The sequence below is a fragment of the Podarcis melisellensis genome (assembly GCF_964234715.1).
Source record: "Podarcis melisellensis genome assembly, chromosome: 14".
NCBI lineage: Eukaryota > Metazoa > Chordata > Lepidosauria > Squamata > Lacertidae > Podarcis > Podarcis melisellensis.
Window position 1 is genome coordinate 46,474,698 of NC_138546.1, and position 23,822 is coordinate 46,498,519.

Consider the following 23,822-nt stretch of genomic DNA (forward strand, 5'->3'; position numbering starts at 1 on the left):
CGTGTGCCACACCCCCTAGGACAAGCGCCTCTTTGGGTACCAGAGCAGGTTGCTCCACCTCTGCTAGGCCCCCTTTCCTCAACTTCCCCCTGTTTCAAGAGTAAAGAGCAGATTTCTGATGGGGTGGGGTGCAACAAAACCATGGCCTGAATTGTGGTGGGGCGACCAGACAAAAATAGCAGATAGCTGCAGAAAATAATTAAAGCCTGGAGAAGTGAGAAACTGGGAGAAAACAGCATTGCCAGAGAGTCTTCCATCCCTAGGAACATACCCACTTAATTGATGCTCCTTTGGGCCAAAGGCACCAGCCCCACTCTGGACCAAGTGGCAGGGAGCTTAATTCCTCGGCCAGGGGGTCTGGGATGAGGCTTGGCTCTTCTGCTCCAAGGACTCAACCCCCCCCCCCCCGTGGAGTTGCCACAGTAATGTGACACTGACTGCTGCTCCTTTGTGTGTGCTTTTCCCCCCAGACGATCCATAAAGTGCTTGTTCAGTATGCTGTAATTATTACAAATGATTTCAGCTCTTACTGCGATAAAGAAAATTTGGTGAGTGAAATTTAATTTCTTCTTAATGTGCTGTCCTACAATCCCGGCAGGTTGGGGTGAAACAGGTTCTGTGCGGAGGGTGGTGTGCAATCTCTTAGGGGAGAGGCTGGCCAGGTGGAGGGCAGGTGGCTTCCTGTCCTTGGGGAGGCGGGGTCAGCGACTCCTTCCAGGGACCAGATGAGAGAGAGCCATGACTCATTAGCTTTTACTAATTAGCAGGCCCATGCAGCAGCTCTGGGGAAGGGGCGCTCTGGGAGAGGCAATTGAGCCTTTCCCCAATTGTCTTCATGAAGCTGCTTTTAACCACAGATTGGGTGGGGAGGGGGTAATATAGATGCCACACTTTTATAGATGCTGCCTCCCTCCACCCCCATCTCCAAGTAGCAGCTTCAGGGAAACAATTTGGATGAATGAGAGAAAAGGGTTAAGCACCCTCTTCCCTGAGCTCCTGAACTGCTTTAGGCCAGGGCAGGTTTTCTGTCCCTTGAGCTCAGGACTGTTGAGCCAGCCAGTGTTGCTTAATGGACAGTGTTCTAGGCTGAGACTGTGGAGGCCCAGACTGCAGTCCGCACTGTCAGCCACGGAGAGGCTTTGGAGCAGTCACTTTCAGCCTGCCCCATCTCATAGGGTTGTTGTGATGGCTAAAAGGACGGCCCCATGTACACCACCCTGAACATTTTGGAACGGTATAGAGAAGTGGTAAATCAATAAAAGGGTAGTAATAGGAGTAGTACAGTGGACGCTCGGGTTGCGAACGTTATCCGTACGGGATGCACGTTCGCAACGCACAGTGTCTGCAACCTGCAGTGGTGCATCTGCGCATGCACGGGTTGCGATTCTACACGTCTGCGCATGCGCAAAGCACAATTTAGCACTTCTGCGCCTGTGCAACCGCCGAAACCCGGAAGTAACCCATTCCGGTACCTCTGGGTTTCAGCGGTCCGCAACCCGAAAAAACGCAACCTGAAGCATCTGTAACCCAAGGTATGATTGTAGTAGTAAATTTCTATAGTGCCCTTCATCCATAGATCTCAGGGCACTTCACTGTAGAAATACAGAAATACAATTTTTTTATTATTATTATTATTCACTTTTATTTGCATTACTATTAGCATTATTAGCATTTACATTCCACCTTTTCCTCCAAGGAGCTCAAGGTGGTGTACATAGCTCTCCCCTTCCTCATTTAAGCCACACAACAATCCTGTGAGGTAGGTTCAGCTGAGAGGCAGTGAGTGGCCCAAAGTCACCCAGAGAGTTTCATGGCTAAGTGGGGATTCAGATCCTGGCCTCCCAACATTCCAACCACTACACCAAATGGCCACAAAATACATAAACATCAAAACAAAACCCAAAATAAACAGGGGAGGGAGGCTCTGTTTTTTCAGCACCTTGGGCTGGGGGTGGAGGTAGGGTCACCCCTCAAGCCCCAAGATGCCGTTCCAGAACCCTCCGCCTCCATTAGGGCTCCCTGGTCAGTCTTAGCACTGTTTTGGGGCCCTCCTGGTAGAGTTAAATAAATCCATGCCGTGTCTTTTCTTCATAGCCCTGTATCTTGATGAACAACATCCAGCAACTGCGAGTTCTGCTCGAGAAGATGTTTGAAGCCATGGGGGGCAAAGAGGTGAGTTGTCAGGCTTGTGTGCTTTGACCCTTGAGCTCTGCCAAGAGAAACAAAACATGGAGGTTTAGGCTGCTTCAGGCATCCATAGGCCTGTCTGGGGTGCCTGCATCTCGTTCCGGGTCCTGCTTTTGATTGACAGGTGTCTGCAGAGCCACCAACTGTGTTCCGTGACTGCCTCCCTAGCCTAGGAGCTTAGAAAGGCCACTCTGGCCCTGCCATCCCAGGAGAGGAAATTATGTGGACAGGAGAGTCCCTCCAGATTCAGCAGTCTTCCTGCTATGGGAGCACATTTGTCCCCTGCGTTTTGTTGAGATTTCCCCTTTTTGCAGCCAAAGTGGGTTAAGCCAGGGAACAAAGAATATGTCCTGTGCTTTTTCAAAAAAAAAAAAAAAGGAGACAGCCCGCACAAAGTCTGCGTTGGACTTGCTGGTTTTTCCATCCGCCATTGGCTCATCCTCTCTTTTGGGGGGACGGGGCTTGAGACATTTGAGCGGGGGGAGAAAGCCACGTCCTTGGTTATCTGTGGTGTGCAGCTGGCACTGCCCACTGTGTGTTCCCTTCTGGTCTCCTGCCTCCTCCTGCCACCTCTTCCTCCTTATGGCTCCTGCTAGGCCATCTTGTGACTCCATTTGGTGATGTGTCTGTTTCCAGCTGGGCTGGTGGTTTGCTTTCTGTGGGCAGGTGGGGAGTGGAAGGGGAGTCAGGGGGTGCCCACTGCTTGTCTGTAATCTGTCGTCCTGTCTTTGTCCAATACCTTTAACTTGCCATTCCATGAGCAGAAGCAAGAAGGAGAGCGGTTCTCTTTTGAGGTTTGTGATAGTAAGCGCACCTTCTCTTATTCCTCTTCCTCCTCCTTTTCCTCTTCCTCCTCCTCCTCCTCCTCCTCCTCCTTGGGCGGCTCAGAGCCCTTGCACTACTGAAGTGCTATGTGTCTGTGCTTCATCGACAAATCCTAAGTCACCAGAAAGATTGGAGTCCAGATCTTTCAGTGGACAAACGGATGGCTTCTTTATTAGAATGCAAAGGCCATGAAGACTTGCTGGAGGGGGGGGGGGCGACTGTTTGCTTTAAAAACAAACACACAAACAAACAAACAAACACACAAACAAACAGGCAATGCGGCTGTAAACCAAAGCACTGGGGTTTAAGTTGATTTAATTCATTTGAAAGCAACTGGATAAATGAACAGACTTGGACGTCACACCTGGGCGGGAGCAGAAGAAGAGTGCATCAGACAGCTTCACTGCAGGGGCTGTTTTGGATATCACAAATTAAAGTCCCAGTTGAGAAGGGAAGGAGAGAAGGATGTGGCCAAGAGGCACATTTTTCTAATGCTGGGAGGGAGGAGGGCAAGCCACACTTGTGCGCGCGCACACACTGGACCTCCTGAGTGAATTGAAAACTTCCAAGCCACCAGCAATGGCCACAATCAAGCACACATTCACCTGCTTTTAAGCCCTGCAGATTTGGAGAATCCACATTTTGCTCTGCACTAAGTTGCAGCCTGTTAACCTCTCCTACATTTCTACATCAAGCACTTGCTTAGCTTATGAGAAGAAGAAGAAGAAGAAGAAGAAGAAGAAGAAGAAGAAGAAGAAGAAGAAGAAGAAGAAGAAGAAGAAGAAGAAGAAGAAGAAGAAGAAGAAGCAGCAGCAGCAGCAGCAGCAGCAGCAGCTCATGTTTTCCCCATCTTACCCCTCGGCAACTGAGGCTGGAGAAAGCCTCCTTCCATCTCAGCAGAAGCTCCCAAGGGCTGCCCCATTCAGTTCCATGGGGGGAAAGCTGAGCAGAGCTTTCTTCTTCTGTGAAAGGAAAGGGGCAGGCTCAGTGTGTGGGAGCTCTGTTTTGTTCTGTTTTCTTACTAAAGGGCATGCAGACTGGGCAAGCAGCAGGCCCAGCACCCGCCCAAGGATCGGTGGCAGAGGCGCAATGCAAATGCCTCTGCCCCCTCCCCCCACCCCAGGCCAGCCCTCCATGAAATCGACAGCCGGCCTCTTCTCCGAGCATGCGCAAAACGGAAGCTCCCCTTCCTTGCTTGTCTTTCCTGAGGCTTAAGCAAGTGCTAGAAGGGGGCCTCTGTGGCTTCCACGGCCCGGCCCGTGGATCTGCACTCAATTGCTTTAGTTTGCTGTTTTCTGTGTTTGAATTACCTGCCTGTCCTCGGATGACGTAGGCTATATGGGCATTTTCAGAAAAGCAATTAATGGTGCATCGCGGTTAGCAATGCCTGTGGATGATCAGGTCTCAGCGCAGAGAGTTGATTACCCGGCAAGAGTAGCATGTGCTCCAGAGTCTGTGTATGGGATGCGTCTGAAGCTTTTCTCCTGCACCCAGTCAGTCCACTGGTCTGTCCCATCAGCTGTCACCTGTGCTGCTGACCAGCAATGGCTCCCCAGGAGAACCTCCCTCTCCCAGCTGCAGGCTTCCAAGTCCGGCTGAAGGGCCTCCCCAGGTCACCATCCCTGCCTTGGAAGCCAGTTCTGAGGCCTCCCTGCTGCTAATGGAGAGTCTTCCCTATGCCCCACCCTCCATGTCAGCTCCTGAAGGGCCTTCCCCAGGAGCAATGGTCTTCTGTAGGCCACACAACCCCATGCCCATGTGTTAGGCAAGCCCCACCAATATTGTCCGGCTCCCTGGGATCATGCAAGGTGACCATGCAGATGCTCTCCATGCAGATGGACAGCCAAGCCTACTGTGGTGTGGGGGCCATTGGGGTTGGCGTCCAGAGAAGCTGCAGTAGTGTGACCCCCTTTGTAGCACTGATCCCCTTTCCCATGTATCCCATCTCCAAAGGGGGCTTTGGAGACAGAGAGTTGCTGTGCTTGGAATTCCCATCCTAGCGATGTTTTTAGCAAAACGGGATCTGAGTGCTGCTTTAGTGAAGTGGGAGTCTGTGAACCCCAAGGGCCAAAAGGGCTGGGCCCCTCCCTTGCCTGAAAGGGGCTCTGGGGGTAGGTGGGATTGGCACTGCCAGTGGGGCAACGAAAATGCCTGTGCATGGACCCCTTTCTCCCTCTCCCATTCCATGACACAAAGCCCGTCTGCCACCATCCTCCTTGGCCACAAGGCTGCCGTGGTTGTCTTCCATCTGTGGTTGCATCCCAGATGGCGTGCCAAGGCTGTGCCCCTTGGGCCTCCTCTAGATGCAGCCTGTGCTGGCGGTCCAGGTTCTTGTTGGTCCACCCTGACGCCCTCAAAGGGCTAACAGTGAACAGCTCCCCCTCCTGCGAAGCCTCCTTTCCCCCTCCGGAAACAGCATGCGCCACACAAAAATAATAATAACCACACCCGTAGAGTCTGCCACGCTCTTCTCCTCATTGCTGGATGCTCTGCTTCTCTCTACACTAATGCAAAACAGCGTGGAATCCCCTCCGGATCCCAAAAATGGCCTCTAAGCAAGTGCAGCCCCAGGGCAGGGCAGATGCCTGTCTCAGAAGGCTGCGTAATAAATGGGGAGCTGCAGCCATGCTTTAGTGGGAAGGGAAAGGCAGCCAGCTGGGCAGGGCGTGGCATGGGGAGGCCATCTTTGCCTCTGTTTGGCTTGACTGGCACCTCCATGGATCCCCCTTAGCCAATGAGCGCAGCTCCTCCTACCCCTCCTCTCCCTTTGTGCTTCTTCTGCCAGGCGTTTCCAGAGGCAGCCTGAGCAGGTGGCTGAGGAAGCACCCCCCAGGAGGCAAACCATGCCCCCTCCAGTCCAATGAGGTGGGTATAGACAGACTTTAAGAATGGGCTATGCCCTATGTCAATTCAAGTCCTGTTTGGGGTCTCGCCTTCCATCCCCACACAGCCTCGAAGGGTTTCCACGCTTGTTTTCCATTAATGCCATCTAATCGATGGATGCCTTCTCCTCCTTCCCACTAATTCCGATGCAGAGAAGAAGCAGGTGAAGCTGAGAAAGGGGAACTAACCTCACCATTGCCTTTTTTCAGCTGGACCCGGAGGCCAGCGAGGCCCTGAAAGAGCTGCAGGCCAAGCTCAGTGGCGTCCTGGATGAGCTCAGCGTGACCTACGGCGCCAGGTAATGGGCCTGCTTCATTACCGCTCCCAGACACACACTTGTGGGGCTGCATTACATACCCTAAAGCATTGGGGGGGGAGCCACTTTTCAGTCCCTGCCTTGCCACCAGCTCTTGGGAAGTCCCTGTGCCCCTTAGAAAGCTGCTTTACCTAAAGGCAGGGGTCAAATAAATTAAAGGAAATAATATATGAGATGTTCTAGGGCATGGGTAGGCAAACTAGGGCCCGGGGCCCGGATCCGGCCCAATTGCCTTCTCAATCCGACCTGTGGATGGTCCGGGAATCAGCGTGTTTTTACATGAGTAGAATGTGTCCTTTTATTTAAAATGCATCTCTGGGTTATTTGTGGGGCATAGGAATTCGTTCATATTTTTTTTCCAAAATATAGTCTGGCCCCCCACAAGGTCTGAGGGACAGTGGACCAGCCCCCTGCTGAAAAAGTTTGCTGGCCCCTGTTCTAGGGTGCAAAGGGCTTTTTGTCATGTGGTTGGCCTGGGAAGGGGAAGAGGGAGTGGAATGGTGCATGGCCAGGTTTTCCAAAAGGGCTTTCAGAATAGGGTGGGAGGTTGGGTGTGGATCCACTGTGGAACCTCAACCCCCCACGGCTGGCCCACCCATGAGGCAAGGTGTGGCAATCACCTCAGGTGGCAGGATCCACCAGGGTAGCAGATCCTGATGTAGATCTTTATCTCCCCCCACCCCTGTTCCAGTTATAGATCTTCACTTACCCCTTCTGGGTGGGCAGGGCGTCAATTTTTGTTTAACTCAAGTGCCAAAATGTCCCCCACCCAGGATCACACCTGGTCTCAAATGCCCTCTCTGCATCAGACACTGCCCCACCCTTGGGTTGGCCTCTGCCCTCCACCCTACAGCCAGAGATCCAGAGTGCCAGAGACTTCTACTAGGAGAAGGGGAAGTGGACCTTGTCAGGGGTGTAGGAATGGTGCATCCAAAATGCCACGCAAAGGGTTAATGTTGTAGCATAGAATGTTGTGATCAGGGGTGCCAACTTGGGCCCCAGATTATGGGTGCCCAATGGCACCCAATGGTTTCTACTGGAAGTCCCGTCAAAGACTTTGCAGGGCCTTGGACATTCCCTCTGAGGTCGTGGTATGGGTGCCCCCTATATTTGGCACCAGTGCTTGCGATGTCATATAGTGAGGCAGTTTTTATCAGTTATTTCAGTTATTTCAATCATCAACTGCTGTGTGGATTTTAACTTGTTAGAGCAGCAAGTGTGTTGTGCTTTGCTGTTGCCTCAGTCTGTAAATATTAATCAGCCTCGGATACAAATTCATGTATGTTTCAGTAACAGAAGTAGTGTCATACCTCATGTTATGTTTGCTTCAGGTTGCGCGTTTTCAGTTTGCATCCCGTGGTGACCCAGAAGTACCGGAAAGGGTTACTTCCAGGTTTCACCGTTCGCGCATGCGCAGACGCACAAAATGACATCACGCGCATGCACAGAAGTGGCGAATCGCCACCTGCACGTGCACAGACACGCAAACGCGGGTTGTGTTCCTTTCAGGTTGCAAATGGGGCTCCAGAACGGATCCTGTTCGCAACCACTGTATTACCTACCTCTCTTGTACATTTACTATGACAAGAGCCGGTACAGCAAATAAAAGTCATATGTTATTTTTAAACTTTAATGTGTTGTGTAGATATGCCAGGGGGGGAGAGAACTATTTAAGAGGGTCAAATGACCTGGGGCAACATCCACACAACTCTTTAAAGTATAATTACCACACAAGGAAGGGGGCCGTGGCCTCCTAGAAGGGAGACAGCAACATAGAGAACCTCTGGGGAAGGGTCTGCTTTGCCATGTTTGGCCAGTTCTGGCACCTCCATCCCCATGTCAGGAGTTCAGCCTACACTCGAGTAGGACCCTGCAGAGACACATGCGCGACTAACATCTTCCCTCCCTCCTGGTCGATCGTTCGGGAGCTTCAAAAGCTTTCTTCAGCCCAAACATCACAGTGACTGATGCCAACCGACATCGGCACACTTAGGGATCCGCAGAGTTTGCGCACCTTTCATTACAGACCTCAGCAACTCAGCATTTTGGCTAATCTACTTTATTTACATATAAACACACACGGAGCACTGCAGCATGGCTCCCTCTCCCTCTAGCATCAGACAGCAAAGGGAAAAAGAACAAAGGACAATAGTCCCACTTCATGGAACACAGTAACACAAACATCCTGTCTCCCTCACTTCCCACTTTGTGGAGTCAAAACATACACCGCCATGTGATAGACAAAAACCCCATGACTGCAATCATAGATCATGAATTCTGACACCCCATCCCCTCCTTTCTGGCCCCTTCCAGCTTCCAGCCTGTCATTGAGGAGTGTGTGCGGCAGATGAGCTTGGAGCTGAACCAGATGAAAGGAGACGGAACTGCGGCTGCCAACAAGAACAACAACACTGTAGATGCAGAGATTGTGTTACGGCCCCTGATGGACTTCCTGGACAAAACGTAAGCAGGGCAGATGCTGTGGGCTTTACTGCTGTGTCCAGACAGATGGTCTGGTCTGTGGCAAACAGCATTGGGCTCTGCAATGCACCAATACCCGGACCCTGGTGCCCTCTCTCAGCTCTCAAAGCAGCTCACATTCATTCATGTCTCAAGAACCTCCACAATGGTCCCACAAGGACTTATCCCCTATTCTCCCCCTAGAAGAGATCCATAGGCTGGACTTCATCCTCTTTTCAGCTTGGCTCCTTTGGGCACTGCATTGTTCTGTGCCATGCTTTGTGTGTCAGGCCCATAATTGCAGCAGGCGCTGAACCCATGCAGGGCAGCCAGGCCCATAATTGCAGCAGGCGCTGAACCCATGAAAACGGCCCCTCAATTCCCCCAGCCCCCTGCCATCTGTTCCTGTTGCTTCGTGGTTTTGCTTCTTCATGCAATCACTACCTTCCAGCGGTGCTGTGATGTACGTGGGCTTCTCCCTGGTGGGAGGGAAGGCTGGGGAAGCGTTTAGAGACTGGGTTTATATCAGCAGTGTGCATTTTTCTTTGTATTCTAGTTGCATGGTTACATAGTTTTTGCTTTGTAAACTGCCTAAATAGATGAAGATTTTGAGAGCGTTGGGTTGTTTTGCAGCTTAAGCCTATCGGCAAAAATCTGCGAGAAGACCGTTCTGAAGCGTGTTTTGAAAGAGCTCTGGAAACTGGTCCTGAACCGGATAGAAAAACAGATTGTACTCCCACCACTGACAGACCAAACTGTGAGTCTCCCGTAAGCCTTGCAGAGAACCAGACTTGGTCCAGGCTCCTTTTTGTCATAGAAACAAAAACAGCTCTTTGGAAATGCACCTTTTAAACTACTTTTCTTGTGTGCTTGTTGGCGGGAAGATGCTCAAAATGAAAGTCATGGGGGGGGTAGGGAAACCCTCCCCCCTCTCTTGGGGGAACTGATATCCTACAAGGCCACATTCGTAAGCTGCTGTGATGCTGCTTAGATTTATAAGGGAGGAGTTCAGCATAGCGCAATGGCAATCATTTCATCAGCACAATGGCATATGAGCTTGCTAAACAGAACGCCCCACCCCACCTCATCTTCCACCTCCCCATGCTGTTCTGGGAGTTTTCCTGGCACATACCCCACAGCCAATTTGGGGGGATGTGTGGGGAGGGGAAAGCCTGTTGCACTAGTGGAAGTCCTTGCTTCTGCTGGCAGAACTCGATAGCTGAGTCTGTCCCCAAGTCCCTGAAAAGAGGGCAGGATGGATGCACTTGGCCCTCTCAAGAGACACATGGACTTCCCTTTCCCTCAGACAAAGCCGGCATGAAAACTGCCTTCAGAGAGAGAGGGCTGCTTGTGAATTAAGCAGCTAGCAGCAGCAAACCAAGAGGGCTCTTGGCTTCGGAAAAGACAGCATATCAGTGTGGAGTCAGCTTTGTGGGATGGAGTTCAATGGCAACCGGGTCCTGTCAGGGTCACCCACTGTGGAGGTCGCCCAAGTGTTCAGTTGGGGGGGACGGTCTGCGGCTTCCTCCACAGCGTGCAGTTGGTAGTGAGGACCGAGAGTCGAGAGTATGCCTGCCACTTTCCTCATCCAATTAGCGAAGGTGGACTCCATCCTTTCACTGTTGACAGCTAATTGCTCCTTTGCCATGGCAACCACTTGACACACTTTAGAAGGCATCGTGAGGGTGCTTGGAGGCCTCTGCTCCTTGAAATGGGGTCTCGACCCTCTCACTTTCATTTGCCTGGTAGCCTTGACTCATGGGAAGGACTTCCTTCTGCTCCCTTGAGCAAAGGGCAACTTTGAGACTGAGAGAGGAGGTTCACGCACTGCTTGGTGCTCGCATTTTCCACTGGCTGCCCAAACCAGCCCACAGAACCACAGGCAGCTGCAGCGGGGATGGCATTGAATCCAAACTCCTTTTGCCCACAGTGATGGTTCTTTTGATGGTTGTGCTGAAGACTTCTTCCTTCCTTCTTTCCCAATGAATCTCAACATGCTCCTGAAAGCAGGCAGCCCCCAGGGATCGTCATCTTCCTCAGCTTGGCCACAGAAATCTTCCACTGCCTGGCTGGGCCTCCCCAGGTTGGGACCGCAGACTCTTGCAGACTCAGTTCCTCTTTGCTTCCCTTCCATTTCCAGCCCAGGCTAGAGAAGGCAGGCAGCCTTTGCTCCTCTGCCTTTGAAAAGTCTAGAGCAGAAGACACCTTGGCAGCTCCACTTGCCCACTGGGAGCACTTGGTAGTCTAGGGCATCAACCTAGGAAAGGTCTCCCCTGCCCCCCACAGCCCCAGGAAGAGTGGCACCCAAGCCAAGTGCCCTGAGTGAGAGGACCCCCCTTGGCTGACCCTCAGGGAAGTCCCACCATGGCGGTCTCACTTTCCCACCTCTTGCTGCTGCTGCTGCTGCTTCTTCTTCTTCTTCTTCTTCTTCTTCTTCTTCTTCTTCTTCTTCTTCTTCTATATTATTTATTCTCTCCACAGGGCCCTCCGATGATCCTCAGCGCAGCCAAAGACTTTGGCCAGTTGTCTAAACTAAAGGTAAGGGAAGCCTATGCAGCTTGAAGGAAAAGAGACACAACACCCTCTCCATGGCTGAGGCTTGTTCACATTAACTCCTTGCAGGCACTGGGGTATCCCTTTCCTGCCTTGGCAACTGTGCTGCTCTCAGGGCACAGTCATCCCCCACCCCCAGTAATAGGAGGACATTGTTGGCCCCTCTCCATAGAATGCAAAGGCTGGGGGCCAAGGATCCATCTATTCCAGCCAGACCTTATCCCCTCTTCCTCCTCCTCCATGGAAGTGCCTAATCCCCTCTTGAAAGCCATCTTAGCAAACAGTTATCACCACATCTTGCATGCGTGAATTAAGCATCTCCCCTCCCTGTGCTGTGTTGCTTTTCCTCCCACCAAGGCACAAGGCTCTTCTCCTAGCAGAGAAGCCCAGTTGGTGCCAGCTAGCCAGAGACAAGGAACTTCCCTTTGTGTACCTCATTGACTCCACAATGAGCAGCTGCAAAAAGTGTCAGCCACCTTATTTTACACAGGCAGAAAGGTATTTGACCATCTTTGGAAAGAGCAAACAGCAGTTACTCCATCTTTGTATGTTTTTTTTTAGGACCACGTCATCCGAGAAGAAACCAAAAGCCTGACACTGAGGCAGTGCGCAATAATGGATGTGGTGCTGGCAACAATTAAGGTATGACTTAATCAGTTGGGCACTGGCATAAGAAAAGGGACACAAGCATGTGCTGTGGAGTTGCTGGGCTGGAGTCTTCTTTCAGCGCAAGGGACAGGTGACCTTGGCACAACAATGAAAGAGTTTGTAGTTCAAGGATGAAGAGCCTAACCCTTGTCTCCAAACAGAAGGTCCCAAGTTCAGCCCCACGAAGGGCTGGGAGACACCTCTTGCCTAAGTAGCAAGCCCAGAGGGCCAGTTTTTCTGTTAATTTTAGAAATTTCTACACCCAAATGGTAACATCTAGATCATGGGTAGGCAAACTAAGGCCCAGGGGCCGGATCCAGCCCAATCGCCTTCTAAAGCCCATGCATGGTCCAGGAATCAGCATGTTTTTATATGAGTAAAATGCGTCCTTTTATTTAAAATGCATCTCTGGGTTATTTGTGGGCATAGGAATTCGTTCATTTTTTAAAATATATATATAGTCCAGCCCCCCACAAGGTCTGAGGGACAGTGGACCAGCCCCCTGCTGAAAAAGTTTGCTGACCCCTGATCTAGATTAACAACAACAAAAGCAAACACATATTTGAATTCCTTAAAGTGGCAGCTAGACAGGAACCTAAAACCAAGTAGGTCAGTTTAAAAACGCAGCAACTGCAGCAGGAGGTTGGAAACTGAAAGCAGGGGTGGCAAGGGGAGTCTTTGCTGTCCTCCAAACTCAGGCAAGAGGCTCTCCACCCAAACCTCTTTCAGGGAATGCACAGCACAGCTCAGGTGCAGCCACAAAGAGAGTCACCCTCAAGTCCTGAAATAAGTTGGAAGCCAGTGCAAGTAGGAATAAGTTAACCCACCCGTCTGTCCTGAAAAGTGGGTGCACTTGGCGCTGCCAAGCACCTTTCACAGGCAGCCCCGTGGAGTGGGCTTTGTGGCCATCTGATCTGAGTGTGAGCGACAGCGGCCAGATCCGCAGGACAGACTCAGATGGGGGTAGGGGAGAGAGGTGTCCCACTAGTAAGTCCTGTCTCCTCCCTCTCTCCATCAGCTGCTCTGCTGCATTTCTCATCCTTTGGCTAATTAGCTGCCACTGCCACATAACTGGCTCTCGCTCAAAGATCATGATGAACTACTCTCTTCGCTGGGCCCCATTTGGGAGGGGTGCCAACTGGCCTGCCAGGTGTCGAGGAGCTCAGCTGGATGCATTAATCTTTGCCACCATGGCTCCGGCAGAATTAATCCAGAGTGGTCGTGGTGGGAGCAGAGCGGCAAAGCCAGAATCATAGGAGGGGAGGATCTGATTTCCCCATTTTAAACAAGTGGATCTCCAGCTGACCTGAAACATTTTGGACCAGAATCTGGAGCCTTGCATGTTTGTTGCAGTCTTGGGGGTGGCACTCCAGTTGCAGGAGGGAAGAGGTTTTTTTACTGGGGAAGCCAGGAAGCAAGTGTCCTTGGGGTGAGGAGGGGTAATATTTTGCATCATTTCCTTTTTTAAAAGACTGCCTTGTTCTCAAAATCTGTGGCTACGGGGGAACCACCAGATATGCCACTAGATGGAATCGTCTTTTCCAAATCCCTGCCTAAATTAGATCTGTAGGGTCTGATGCCTCTAAAAGGGACAGCAAAGTCAACAGGTTAAAGATGTGCAAAAGTGCATACAAGGCTCCTCCCAGTTCCTTCCTGCAGCAAACTGCTGAACTGGAGCAACTGGGGCCACATGAGTAACCAAGATGGCGCCCTCCAGCTGGAGTTGGAGTCCTAGAAGCCCCAGCAGCCAGCATGGCCAGTGGTCAGGAGATGTGGGGGTTAGAGTCCAACAGCAACTGCTGGGTGGTCTCAGGTTGGGCTGCTCCTGATTTGTGATGGAGAAACGAGTCCCCAGGTTGGCGGCTTCTTCTTCTTCTTCTTCTTCTTCTTCTTCTTCTTCTTCTTCTTCTTCTTCTTCTTCCCCTTTTCTCTCAAAGGGACAATTCAGACATGGGGCATGCACCATGCCAAGGGTATCGGGCCCCCAAATTCCCCCTTGCGCTGCTGCTCCTTTGACTTACCATTTGGCTGTAATATCACAATACAAAATACTGCGCTATGGAACACAATGCCCTGCAAAGCCATGACTTGCAAAAAGATAGAACGGTGGATTGATTGCAGGCTACTTGGAAATTAACATTCCAATTACATTGTTTTATTTAAAATATTTATATCCCAGACTTCATCAAAAATCGATTCCATGGATATGAAGGCAGAGATGTGAATCAAGCCCACATTTTAACAAAGTTGTCTTGAGGGAAATCCCCCTTTGATCTTCAGTAATATGTCAGCTTAGTTAAGAAAGGGATTGTCAATACATACTTCTCCCCATACATTATACATTGAGAGTTTCAGGATTTCTGTTTGGCAGCTGCAGACAGTAAACAAATGACCAGTTCTAAAATCTCCTAAAAAAGCAACATGATTTAAGTAAGCCCAAAGTACTATTTTGAGTTTTAAAGGAATATCATACTCTGCTATTTCTTTGATCTTTTCAAGAATCTGACTTCAAAAGAGCACAATAGAAGATCGTGATCAAAAAGTAGGAGCTATTTTTTAATTAGTTTACTGTGAAGCTGAGAATACAGCTATTATATTTGAAGACTAAAATTGTCTCGAACGGGGGGGTAGCGGAGCCTTTTTGGCCCTGTGAGCTGAGTTTGACAGAAGAGTGGGACAGCCCACCTGTCGATCATATGATGTGGTTATGACATCACAAGATAGGCAGGTGGGTTGAACTACAGTTCAAGGGATGCGCCAGCCCTCTGCCTAACAACCATCACCTAGCTTCTTCCTTACCTCCCTGCTTCCAGAAGTGGAAAGGGGAGCAGAAGGCCTCAAAGAGAAGCGCTGGGAGGGAGAAGTGGCTTCTCATCAGCCGGTGGATGAGCGTGCACCTTGCTCCAGCACTCCAGATTGTTCCTTTGAAGCCCCCCCCTTGCCTGCTGCACACATGACATCATGTATGACATCAGCTGTAGGCCAGGTCCTTATTATGATCTTTAACATAGAGATTTCCACCCCCAGCTAAGGATGCCTAAAATATTTGTTCCAAGGTGGGATGAAAAGGGCCATTGCACTGTTTCCACACTGGTACCTTGGAGCCCTGTTGGTTTGCCCACTTCTGCTGCAAAGAAACTTGTGCCCAGGGATTTATCTCAGTGCTCCTTCTGCCACTCAGCACCTCCAAGGCATAAATTTGACTGTTTTTTAGATTGAGATCACAGTAGGAGGAAGCAATGCTTCTGAACACCAGTTGCTGGAAACCACAGGAGGGGAGAGGGCTCTTGCACTTGAATCCTACATGAGGGTTTCCCAAAGGCGTCCACTTGGCCAGTGTGAGAGCATGATGGACTAGCTGAGTCATTGGCCTCATCCTGCAGGCTTTTCTGCATCCTTATCGCACCCCTGCTGTAAAGCTCTTGTTGTGGAGAAATACACCTTTAGGTGTGAACATGTTCAGATGCTATCAGCTCCCTCAAAACAATCAAGGATGATGAATTTCAAAGCTCCCTCCGGCCACCCTTCCATTTCTGAGCTGCTCTTCTATCTAGAAAGATGTGTCTAATTGTATACTTTTAATTTATAATTGCTTGCTAATTAACTCTCCCTCCCAGCAATTTAAATCTTATTGGCCACCGTCCAGAAGCAATCAAGCAGCTGGGCGTGCCGTTGACATCGCTGCGACGGCAGCTGGCAGCGCTGAAGAAGGAAGGCACCATTAAAACTGAAAAGCAACTTGTGTCTTCAGCAGTGGTGAACACGGCAGAGAAATGTCCTGCTTGAGCATCCGTCCATCCGTCCCCCATCCATGGAATACACAACACCCAAGGCCTCACTCTAAACAACACAACACACAAGAGAAAAGGGAGGAAAGGTGGGGGGGGGGAGCAATCTCAGCTGCCAGTATTTAATTGGTCGCTCTTACAATGACCAGCTGGCAGGGGAAGCACTCAAGGACAGGAGGCAAAGCTGATGGAAAGAGCTTTCTGCTCCTCAGGTCTCCCACTGAGGCAGCCTGATGGAATGGCTAACAATTTTACACTGATGTTTCAGATTCTTTCAAGTGACACGGACATGAGTCCCAAACCCTCGGATGGCTTAATCAGGCTTTTGAAGATCGTCTCCCTTGAATGAAAACTTTGAGCTCTTGCCATGGGCAGCTGCCTCCATTCTTTTCAGATTTCTGCTTTCCCCGCATTCTCTCTGATGAATATAAACACACACACACACAAAAAAAAAACTTAGGGAGTCTGACTCTTAATATTTGGCTCCAGATTGTGTTCAGCAGTAACTAAAGTCGTTGCAGCAAAGAGCAGGAACAGCCTCTGTGAGCCTCAGGGGTCCCATTCCAGCTCCTTATCCTGCATCCCTAAATACATGAAACAGAAAAGCCAAGAAAAAATAAAAAATTTGGAAAGCAGCGAGGAGGAACACAGAGAAAAGGAACAATGCGCTAACCCTGGATTTTTACAGGAGACAGAGACATGCAAAGTGATGGGAAATGTCACAAGGTTAAAAGCCAGTTTGCACGCTCCTCCTCAGCTGCCAGGGCAAAGGGCTGGGTAGGGAGAGGCAGCAGGTGGGGAGGTGGGTGTTTTTGCCTTTTTGTTGTTCATTTCTGGCCCAAATGCAGGCAGGAAGCTATCCTTGAAGACCCTGAGTTAGTTTTGAGGGTTGATCTGCTCAAATAAAAGCATGGTAGGGGCATAACCATGCAGCATACAAGTTAGGCCTCAGTTTTAGGAGTGACTCCTCTGTCATCTCCTGATGTCACCACTGAGGGGTTTGAGAGACATACTTGGCCCTCCCCCCAAGACAGCCTCCTTCCAGAGTGGTCCTGAAGTGCTGCAGAGGCCTCTGCCGGCTGCACATTGGTCCCCAAGATTGCCTCTGGATCCAGCACAAGCTAAGGTTGATGCCTTATGGGCATGCAGAATGCAGCAGCTAGACTGGTGACTGGGAGCGGCCACCGAGACCACATAACACTGGTTTTGAAAGACCTACATTGGCTCCCAGTACATTTCTGAGCACAATTCCAGTTGTTGGTGCTGACCTTTAAAGCCTTCAACGGCCTCAGCCCAGTATACCTGAAGGAGCGTCTCCATCCCCATCATTCAGAGGTCTAGCTCCGAGGGCCTTCTGGCAGTTCCCTCACTGCGAGAAGTGAGGTTACAGGGAACCAGGCAGAGGGCCTTCTCGGTAGTGGTGCCCGCCCTGTGGAACGCCCTCCCATCAGATGTCAAGGAAATAAACAACTATCTGACGTTTAGAAGACATCTGAAGGCAGCCCTGTTTAGGGAAGCTTTTAATGATTAATAGTCTATTGTATTTTAATATTCTGTTGGAAGCCGCCCAGAGTGGCTGGGGAAACCCAGCCAGACGGGTGGGGTATAAATAATAAATTATTATTATTATTATTATTATTATTATTATTATTATTATTATTATCATCATCATCATCATCATCATCATCATCATCATCATTATGCTGCCTCTAGTTATTCTATGGCAAGGGCAGGGGAAGAGCACAAATCACTCCGTTACTTTGCCTGTTCCTTCATTTCCACCTGCGGCCCGGAAGTTAAGAGCTAAATTCGTGGCTCAACTCCGAATTTCCCTTCTTCTTGTTGTGGCTTATAGCTAAACAAATAAAATGCTGACCTACCTACCGCAAATTGCTCTGGGAAAACAGAAAGAAGCAAAGGAGCATCAGCGCACCATTTTCGAGCTGGAATGTGGGACAGTCATGTCCCCTGTGTAATAAAATTAGACCCAAATGAGAGGGGAGCTGAGTATTCAGTATGACTCCCATCCTCCTCTGACCCCATGGGCATCTTTGGAAGGAAGGGGGGATATCGGTTGAATAAACAAACCACACAAGGCAATAGGAGATGGTTTTTTAAAGTGGCATTGCCTCCCCGTTCTGTGAGAATTAAAGAACAGAATGGAGAGAAAAATTCTTGAAGAATGGAAATATTTTGTGGAATATTTGAAAAAAATGTTATGGTTATCTTAAAATGTATGCAGGATTTGAAGTATAGCTGCAGGTGAGAATTGCAGTTTAATAATTTATAATTAACATACATAATGGGTAAAATATAAGTAATATAGCAGCTTTATAAGGTAAGAAAAGAACAGATAGGAGAGATTTATTCTGATGGTTGCTTAAAATAATTTGTAAAATTTGAAAAGTTAATAAGAAATGTAATAAAGTGGCATTGCCTCTACAATAATGGTTGGAGAGCCCCGCTAGATGAGTCCAACTTCCTCAATGCCCCATAGCGGTGGGTCCATCAGATGCTCTGAAGGGCAGCCCACAAGCAGAGCCCAAGAGCGGCCCCACTGCACCCCACAGCAGCAACTTGTACTCGGGCTTCCATGCAGCCGACTCTGATTCGGCAGGTAGGCAGGTAACGCCAACATGACTTGCAGCCATCACGCTCCTCACTTTCAAAGCCAACATTTCCCAGGCAGCCTTGGGGAGAAATCCTCCTCCCCAATGGAAACACAACCCAAAACTCAGAAGCTTTTGGTCCTGGCAGCTCAAAGTGCTGATCCAGGCATACAAAGCCCTACAGAGCTTGAGTACATAAAGGGTGAGACGATAGATCCTTCAGGGATCCTTGGCTAGCCAAGAAGCTCAGAGGCCAGGTGACCTCCTGGATCTGGTGTCTCTCCTCTACTCCCTTTCTCTGTGCTTCTGTTTTTAGCAATACTTCCACGCCGGAGGAAATGGGCTGAAAAAGAATTACCTGGAGAAGAGTCCTGAGATGCAGTCTCTCAAGTACGCCCTCAACCTTTACACCCAGACAACAGACGTCCTGATCAAGAAGTTCATTGACACCCAGACCTCACAAAGTAAGTGAGCAGCAACTGACAAAGGCTTGGCCTGAAAGGATACTCATGGCAGCAGCCCAATGGCAGCCAAAGGAAGCGCAGAAAGAATAACTTGCTGGCCTGGGAAAGGGGCATGTGGCCACTACAGGAATGGCAGTTCCTTCCTGGAAGGGGGAGAGTCTGTGTGGTTTCTTCAAGCACTCCCCTCAAGCCAAGTTCCCCCTCCCCTCAAGCAAATTCCTTCAGAGATCACCATTTACTGTGACTTGAGATTACTGGATTTAGGGATGGATCAGGGAAGTTATCTAGGGGGGCCGAGGCATCCCCAAATTTTCAAGGACGGGACTGGGCCCCCTCAATATTCTGTGTTCTTCCCCCTTCATACTACGAGACATTCCCTTTTGCCTTCTCATTTGTTGGTCCTATTATGCCAGTTAAAAAGCAACTGGGCATGGGCACAGATAGCTGTACATGTACCATGTCTTTTTTATTTTTAAAAAAGTGGTTTAAAAAACAAAACATTTTTTAAAAATAAAAAACCTGTTTGTTCTTTTTTAAAAACTGCCCAAGAAGTGCACAAAGTTACATAGACAGTTTGAATTTTGCTTGTGTGGTTTTCTGGTTTTGTGCAAATCTGAGGAATCATATCTATATCTATAGGCATGCTTCTGACTAGCCTTTACTAGTACGAAAAGAAAGCAATTGTAAATTCTCAGTACACGCTTTTTCAAAAGGCTGTCCAAGAGATCTGATAAAGAAATTTTAAATGTGGTTTCCTTTTGCAGTTTTCTGATTTTATGCAAATTGGAGGGATTAAAAAGTGTGTTTGTGTGTGTGTGTGTGGTGTGTGTGTAGTGCCATTCAATTGTGCAATTCACTGCATGGTAAGTGACTTTTGCTTTGAAAGATGACATGGGCTCATGCACTTGCTCTGCCGACCAAAGACACAAATCCCTTTCCTTCGCATGTTGAAGGGCGAGGGAAGACATCAATACGGCTGCTGTAGACATGATAAGGAATTAAAGAGCTACAACAGATGTCAAATGTGTGTCAGTTTAGCCACCAGAGTCTTTGGCCCTGAAATCCTTGCATTTCCCTCCCCACCCCCATACACACACACACAAATCTGACATTGGGGTCGTTCTCCACCCCACTCTGAGAAGGAAAATAAGCACCTGGTTTTATCAGCCGGAGCTTCTCTGTCTCGCCCCAGGAATGGGCGCTGCAGCTGAAATGTTTCCCTGACATGTTGTTTTGCATCCAATTTTGAGCCCATCTCTCCCCCCCCCCCCCCCCCGCACACATTGTCTCCGTTAACAAATAGGGTCTGGACAGTGATGAATGAGTTTCGAACAGGCTCCCTTTCCACAGATGGAGCAATCAGCTGGAAGCATTTTACTTTTCTGCGTTAACTGAGAAGTGGGGAGGGTTGCCACCGATGGCGGGAGAGCAGCCAGCTTAGCTTCAGAACACTGGAGCTCAAATGCCAGCCCAGCCATGGGCAGGGGGTGCATCTGCCCCCTCTCCCCCCCCCCAAATCCCCACAAGAGGTCATGGGCTCCATCAGCCTCGCCTGTGGGAAATAGTACACAGCCTCACTGGGTTGTTGTGAGGATAAAGGGGAAATCATTACACACCCCATACCTCCGGGACCCTGGGGGACATGCAATGGCGCACCTTGCCCTTCAAAGGATGTTCTGGCTAGGGCTGGGGCTGCTGCTGCTGGGTCCTCCCACTCTCCAGTCAAGGTTGGGAAGGGAAAGGTGCCTTTGATCTCGCTCAGATGGTTTAGCCATTGCCCCATCACTGCAGTAGCCCTTCTCTCGTTGCATCCCCAGGGAGGCTCTGCTCATTTGCCTCTTTGGACATTTGGGCAGCTCAGATAGCTTGTGACCACCATTTGGTCTGGGGCCCTTTTGGTTCTCTTTGGTGAGGCTCAGGCCGGAATCTGTGGGTGGCAAGTAAACACACACCCTCAGCCCAGACCCTACACAACACACACATCCATGGGTTGCACTGACATTCAGGCAGGATTCCTCCTCTCGTCATCACACTCACACCTTCCTCCTTCCCACTGCAGGGGGTGCCAGTATACTATTGTTGTAGAACTGGGCCCCACAGCCAGTGGGGTAAAAATCCTGCCTCTGGTTATTTCAGCCAATGGACTTGATTCCTGTGCACAGATCCCCAATCTCTGCATCAGAATGGAACAAAGAAGCATTCCTTCTAGGTATAGTTTCAATAGACATCCCCATCGACAAGGGGGAAAAAGTGTTTTTGTATGCCACAGCTGCTGCCAGAATATTAATAGCGAAAAATTGGAAAGGGGAAAACGTACCCTCGATAACTGAATGGCAAAATAAGCTTTGTGAATTTATTGAGCTGGCAAAAATGACAGCAGCCTTAAGATTACAATCAAACTAAACTTTAAGGAAAGAATGGCAATGTGTAGAAGAATATATGAAACAAAGGAGCCATTCTGGGTGCCCTCAAAAGATCCCCCACCTGGAACAAAACACAGCACCTGCCTCGCCAACGTGTGGGCAGGTTCTCCCATGCACAGGGACTTCTTCCCTTGGCCCCTTTGGCACTTAATCAGAGCTTGTTTCCTTCCGCTGCAGGTCAGGCGAGCAACAACACAGTGGGGGAGATCCATCTCCAAGTGGACCTCACAACAAACCCGGGAACTGGAGAGCATAAAGTCACCGTCAAAGGTGGGTGTCAAAATATGCTGGCTTTTCATGAGATGGCAGCATCCTCTCTAAGCTGGATGGCAGGTGATTCCTCCTTGCCAGGTTGTGCCTTTGGAGCTGCTCTGCCTTGGGGATCTGAAGTGATCCACTCAGAGGATGGCAAAGGCAGGCAGGCTCTGGAAAGCCCTTGTCCTGAGCTAACCTCCATAGAAATGATGGGAGCTGATGATAGGGGTCAGCAGGTTTCTCCCAGAAGCAACACAAAGGCAAGGCTTTCTGGAGCCAAGGGTGTTTTCTTCTTCCCTCCAAAGGAGCCCGGACTGACCTCTTTAGGTTTCATATCCAAATTTTGCATATTGGTTCCTGATATCAAGGAGCAGGTTTTTACCTATGTTTGGAATCAGTCCTCTTGAATCAAGAGCCTTTCAAAACTGCATGAGGTGTCCGGCACAAGACTGCTAATAAAAGATAAAGCAACAATAAAAGTAAAGGGACCCCTGACCATTAGGTCCAGTCATGACCGACTCTGGGGTTGTGGCGCTCATCTCGCTTTATTGGCCGAGGGAGCCAGCGTACAGCTTCCAGGTCATGTGGCCAGCATGACTAAGCCGCTTCTGGTGAACCAGAGCAGCGCACGGAAGCACCATTTACCTCCCTGCTGGAGTGGTACCTATTTATCTACTTGCACTTTGACATGCTTTCGAACTGCTACGTTGGCAGGAGCAGGGACCGAGCAACGGGAGCTCACCCCGTCACAAGGATTTGAACCGCTGACCTTCTGATCGGCCAGTCCTAGGTTCTGTGGTTTAACCCACAGCGCCACCCACGTCCCTAAAATAAAGACCCCCAAACCCGCAAATAGCTATATATTTTTAAAAAAATATTAAAACACAGAGATGTCTTGTAATTGTCAGCGGTAAAACAGCAAAATATCAGCCTGGGTGAGGAAGAACATCTTCACCTGACATCTGAATGTAAGAAGCAAATGTGACTCCAGGGAGAGAGCCTAGTGGTGGTGGGGGGCCTCACGGGGAAGACCCTGTCTCTTGACCATCCCCATGTGGAGCAATGGTCAAGGAAGAGCTGTACTTCCTCAAGTGTGTGTGTGTTTTTTAGAGCTCCACTTGACCCCCATGTGTCTGGTTGATGTTTTCAGTTGTCGCCATTAATAACCTCAACTGGCAAACCAGTGCTATGTTCCGGCCCTTTGTGGAGGTTTGCATCTTGGGGCCCAGCCTCAGCGACAAGAAACGGAAGCACGGGACGAAGACAAAGAGCAACACCTGGTCTCCCAAATACAACGAGACGTTCCAGTTGTAAGTGACCCTTCTCGGCTCTCTCTGTAGCTGGTGGCAGCGGTGGCGGGGGCAGTGTTGTAAATCCCTGTGTGTGTCCCGTCTCTCTCTAGCCTCCTGAGCAGTGAAGAAAGGCCCGGGGCCTATGAGCTTCACCTCTCTGTGAAAGATTACTGCTTTGCCAGGGAGGACCGGGTCATCGGCATGGCTGTCATACAGCTGCGGAGCCTGGCAGAGAAGGGCAGCTGTGCCGCCTGGCACCCTCTGCTGAGGAACATCTGCATGGACGAGACCGGGCTGACGATCCTGCGGATCCTTTCCCAGAGGACCAATGACGATGTCGCAAAAGAATTTGTCCGGCTCAAATCGGAAACACGGTCCGTCGAAGAAACAGCCTGAAAGCTCCTCGCGAGTAAATGCAAAATGTCTGCGCCAAGACCCTTGACCCAGTGTTACTGACATCCGAATCATGCATGTGTGTGCAACTCTGTGGGAATGTTTAACTAACTCTGTTTCCGTGTTTGCCAGAACATAAAAGTACTATATTTGCCAGGTTATGTCCAAGAGCTGTCGACCTTTTCTACATGTTTGGGTCTTTGGGGAAAAATAAGTAATTGTTTCAATGAAGTGCCAAAACTGCAATGAAAAGCAAACGCTTAATGGCATCCTTTGAAACGTTGATTTTGTCTCATCCCAGTCTCTCCTCTCGTATGCATTTCCCGATAACATGTTAGACTTTTGGGTTGAGTCATCTGTTAGCTGTCTCTGTTCAACTACCATGTGGCCTCTCCAGCGTCATCTTAACCAGGTCCCCCCCCTCTCCCCCCCCCCCACGTTTGGGCTAATTTCCAGCTTCCATTTTATGCAAACTCCGTTTTCAGCCTCACTTCCCAAGATCTTTTTCTATCATAACTTACAGACGCAGTTACTTCAAGAAAGGGTTTGTAATTTTATAATTGCTGATAACAAAAGAAATGATTTTTTGCATACAGACTTTAAAAAAACAAAAAGTGGAAATGTTTTATGCTGACCTTTTTTTCCAACCTTTCATATTTATCACTGTGAAGAAATGCTGTCCAAGCAACATCCACGAGAAGCTTAACTCCGTTTGTTACTGATGTT

The 23,822-nt window shown here is 49.5% G+C and overlaps 1 protein-coding gene across 1 annotated transcript in view; it reads left to right on the plus strand.

Moving 5' to 3' along the window:
• The window catches only part of UNC13C (unc-13 homolog C), a 130,585-nt gene extending 107,319 nt beyond the window's left edge, over positions 1-23,266 (plus strand). The window contains exons 22-33 of the mRNA XM_081887843.1: positions 471-548; positions 2,095-2,172; positions 2,952-2,981; positions 6,105-6,193; positions 8,525-8,674; positions 9,305-9,428; positions 11,153-11,209; positions 11,786-11,866; positions 18,586-18,733; positions 21,334-21,426; positions 22,562-22,721; positions 22,814-23,266. Of these exons, the coding sequence (XP_081743969.1) occupies positions 471-548; positions 2,095-2,172; positions 2,952-2,981; positions 6,105-6,193; positions 8,525-8,674; positions 9,305-9,428; positions 11,153-11,209; positions 11,786-11,866; positions 18,586-18,733; positions 21,334-21,426; positions 22,562-22,721; positions 22,814-23,099 (1,374 nt within the window). The 3' untranslated portion in view covers positions 23,100-23,266. The remainder of the gene's footprint in view (positions 1-470; positions 549-2,094; positions 2,173-2,951; positions 2,982-6,104; positions 6,194-8,524; positions 8,675-9,304; positions 9,429-11,152; positions 11,210-11,785; positions 11,867-18,585; positions 18,734-21,333; positions 21,427-22,561; positions 22,722-22,813) is intronic.
• Positions 23,267-23,822: the final 556 nt, after the last annotated feature.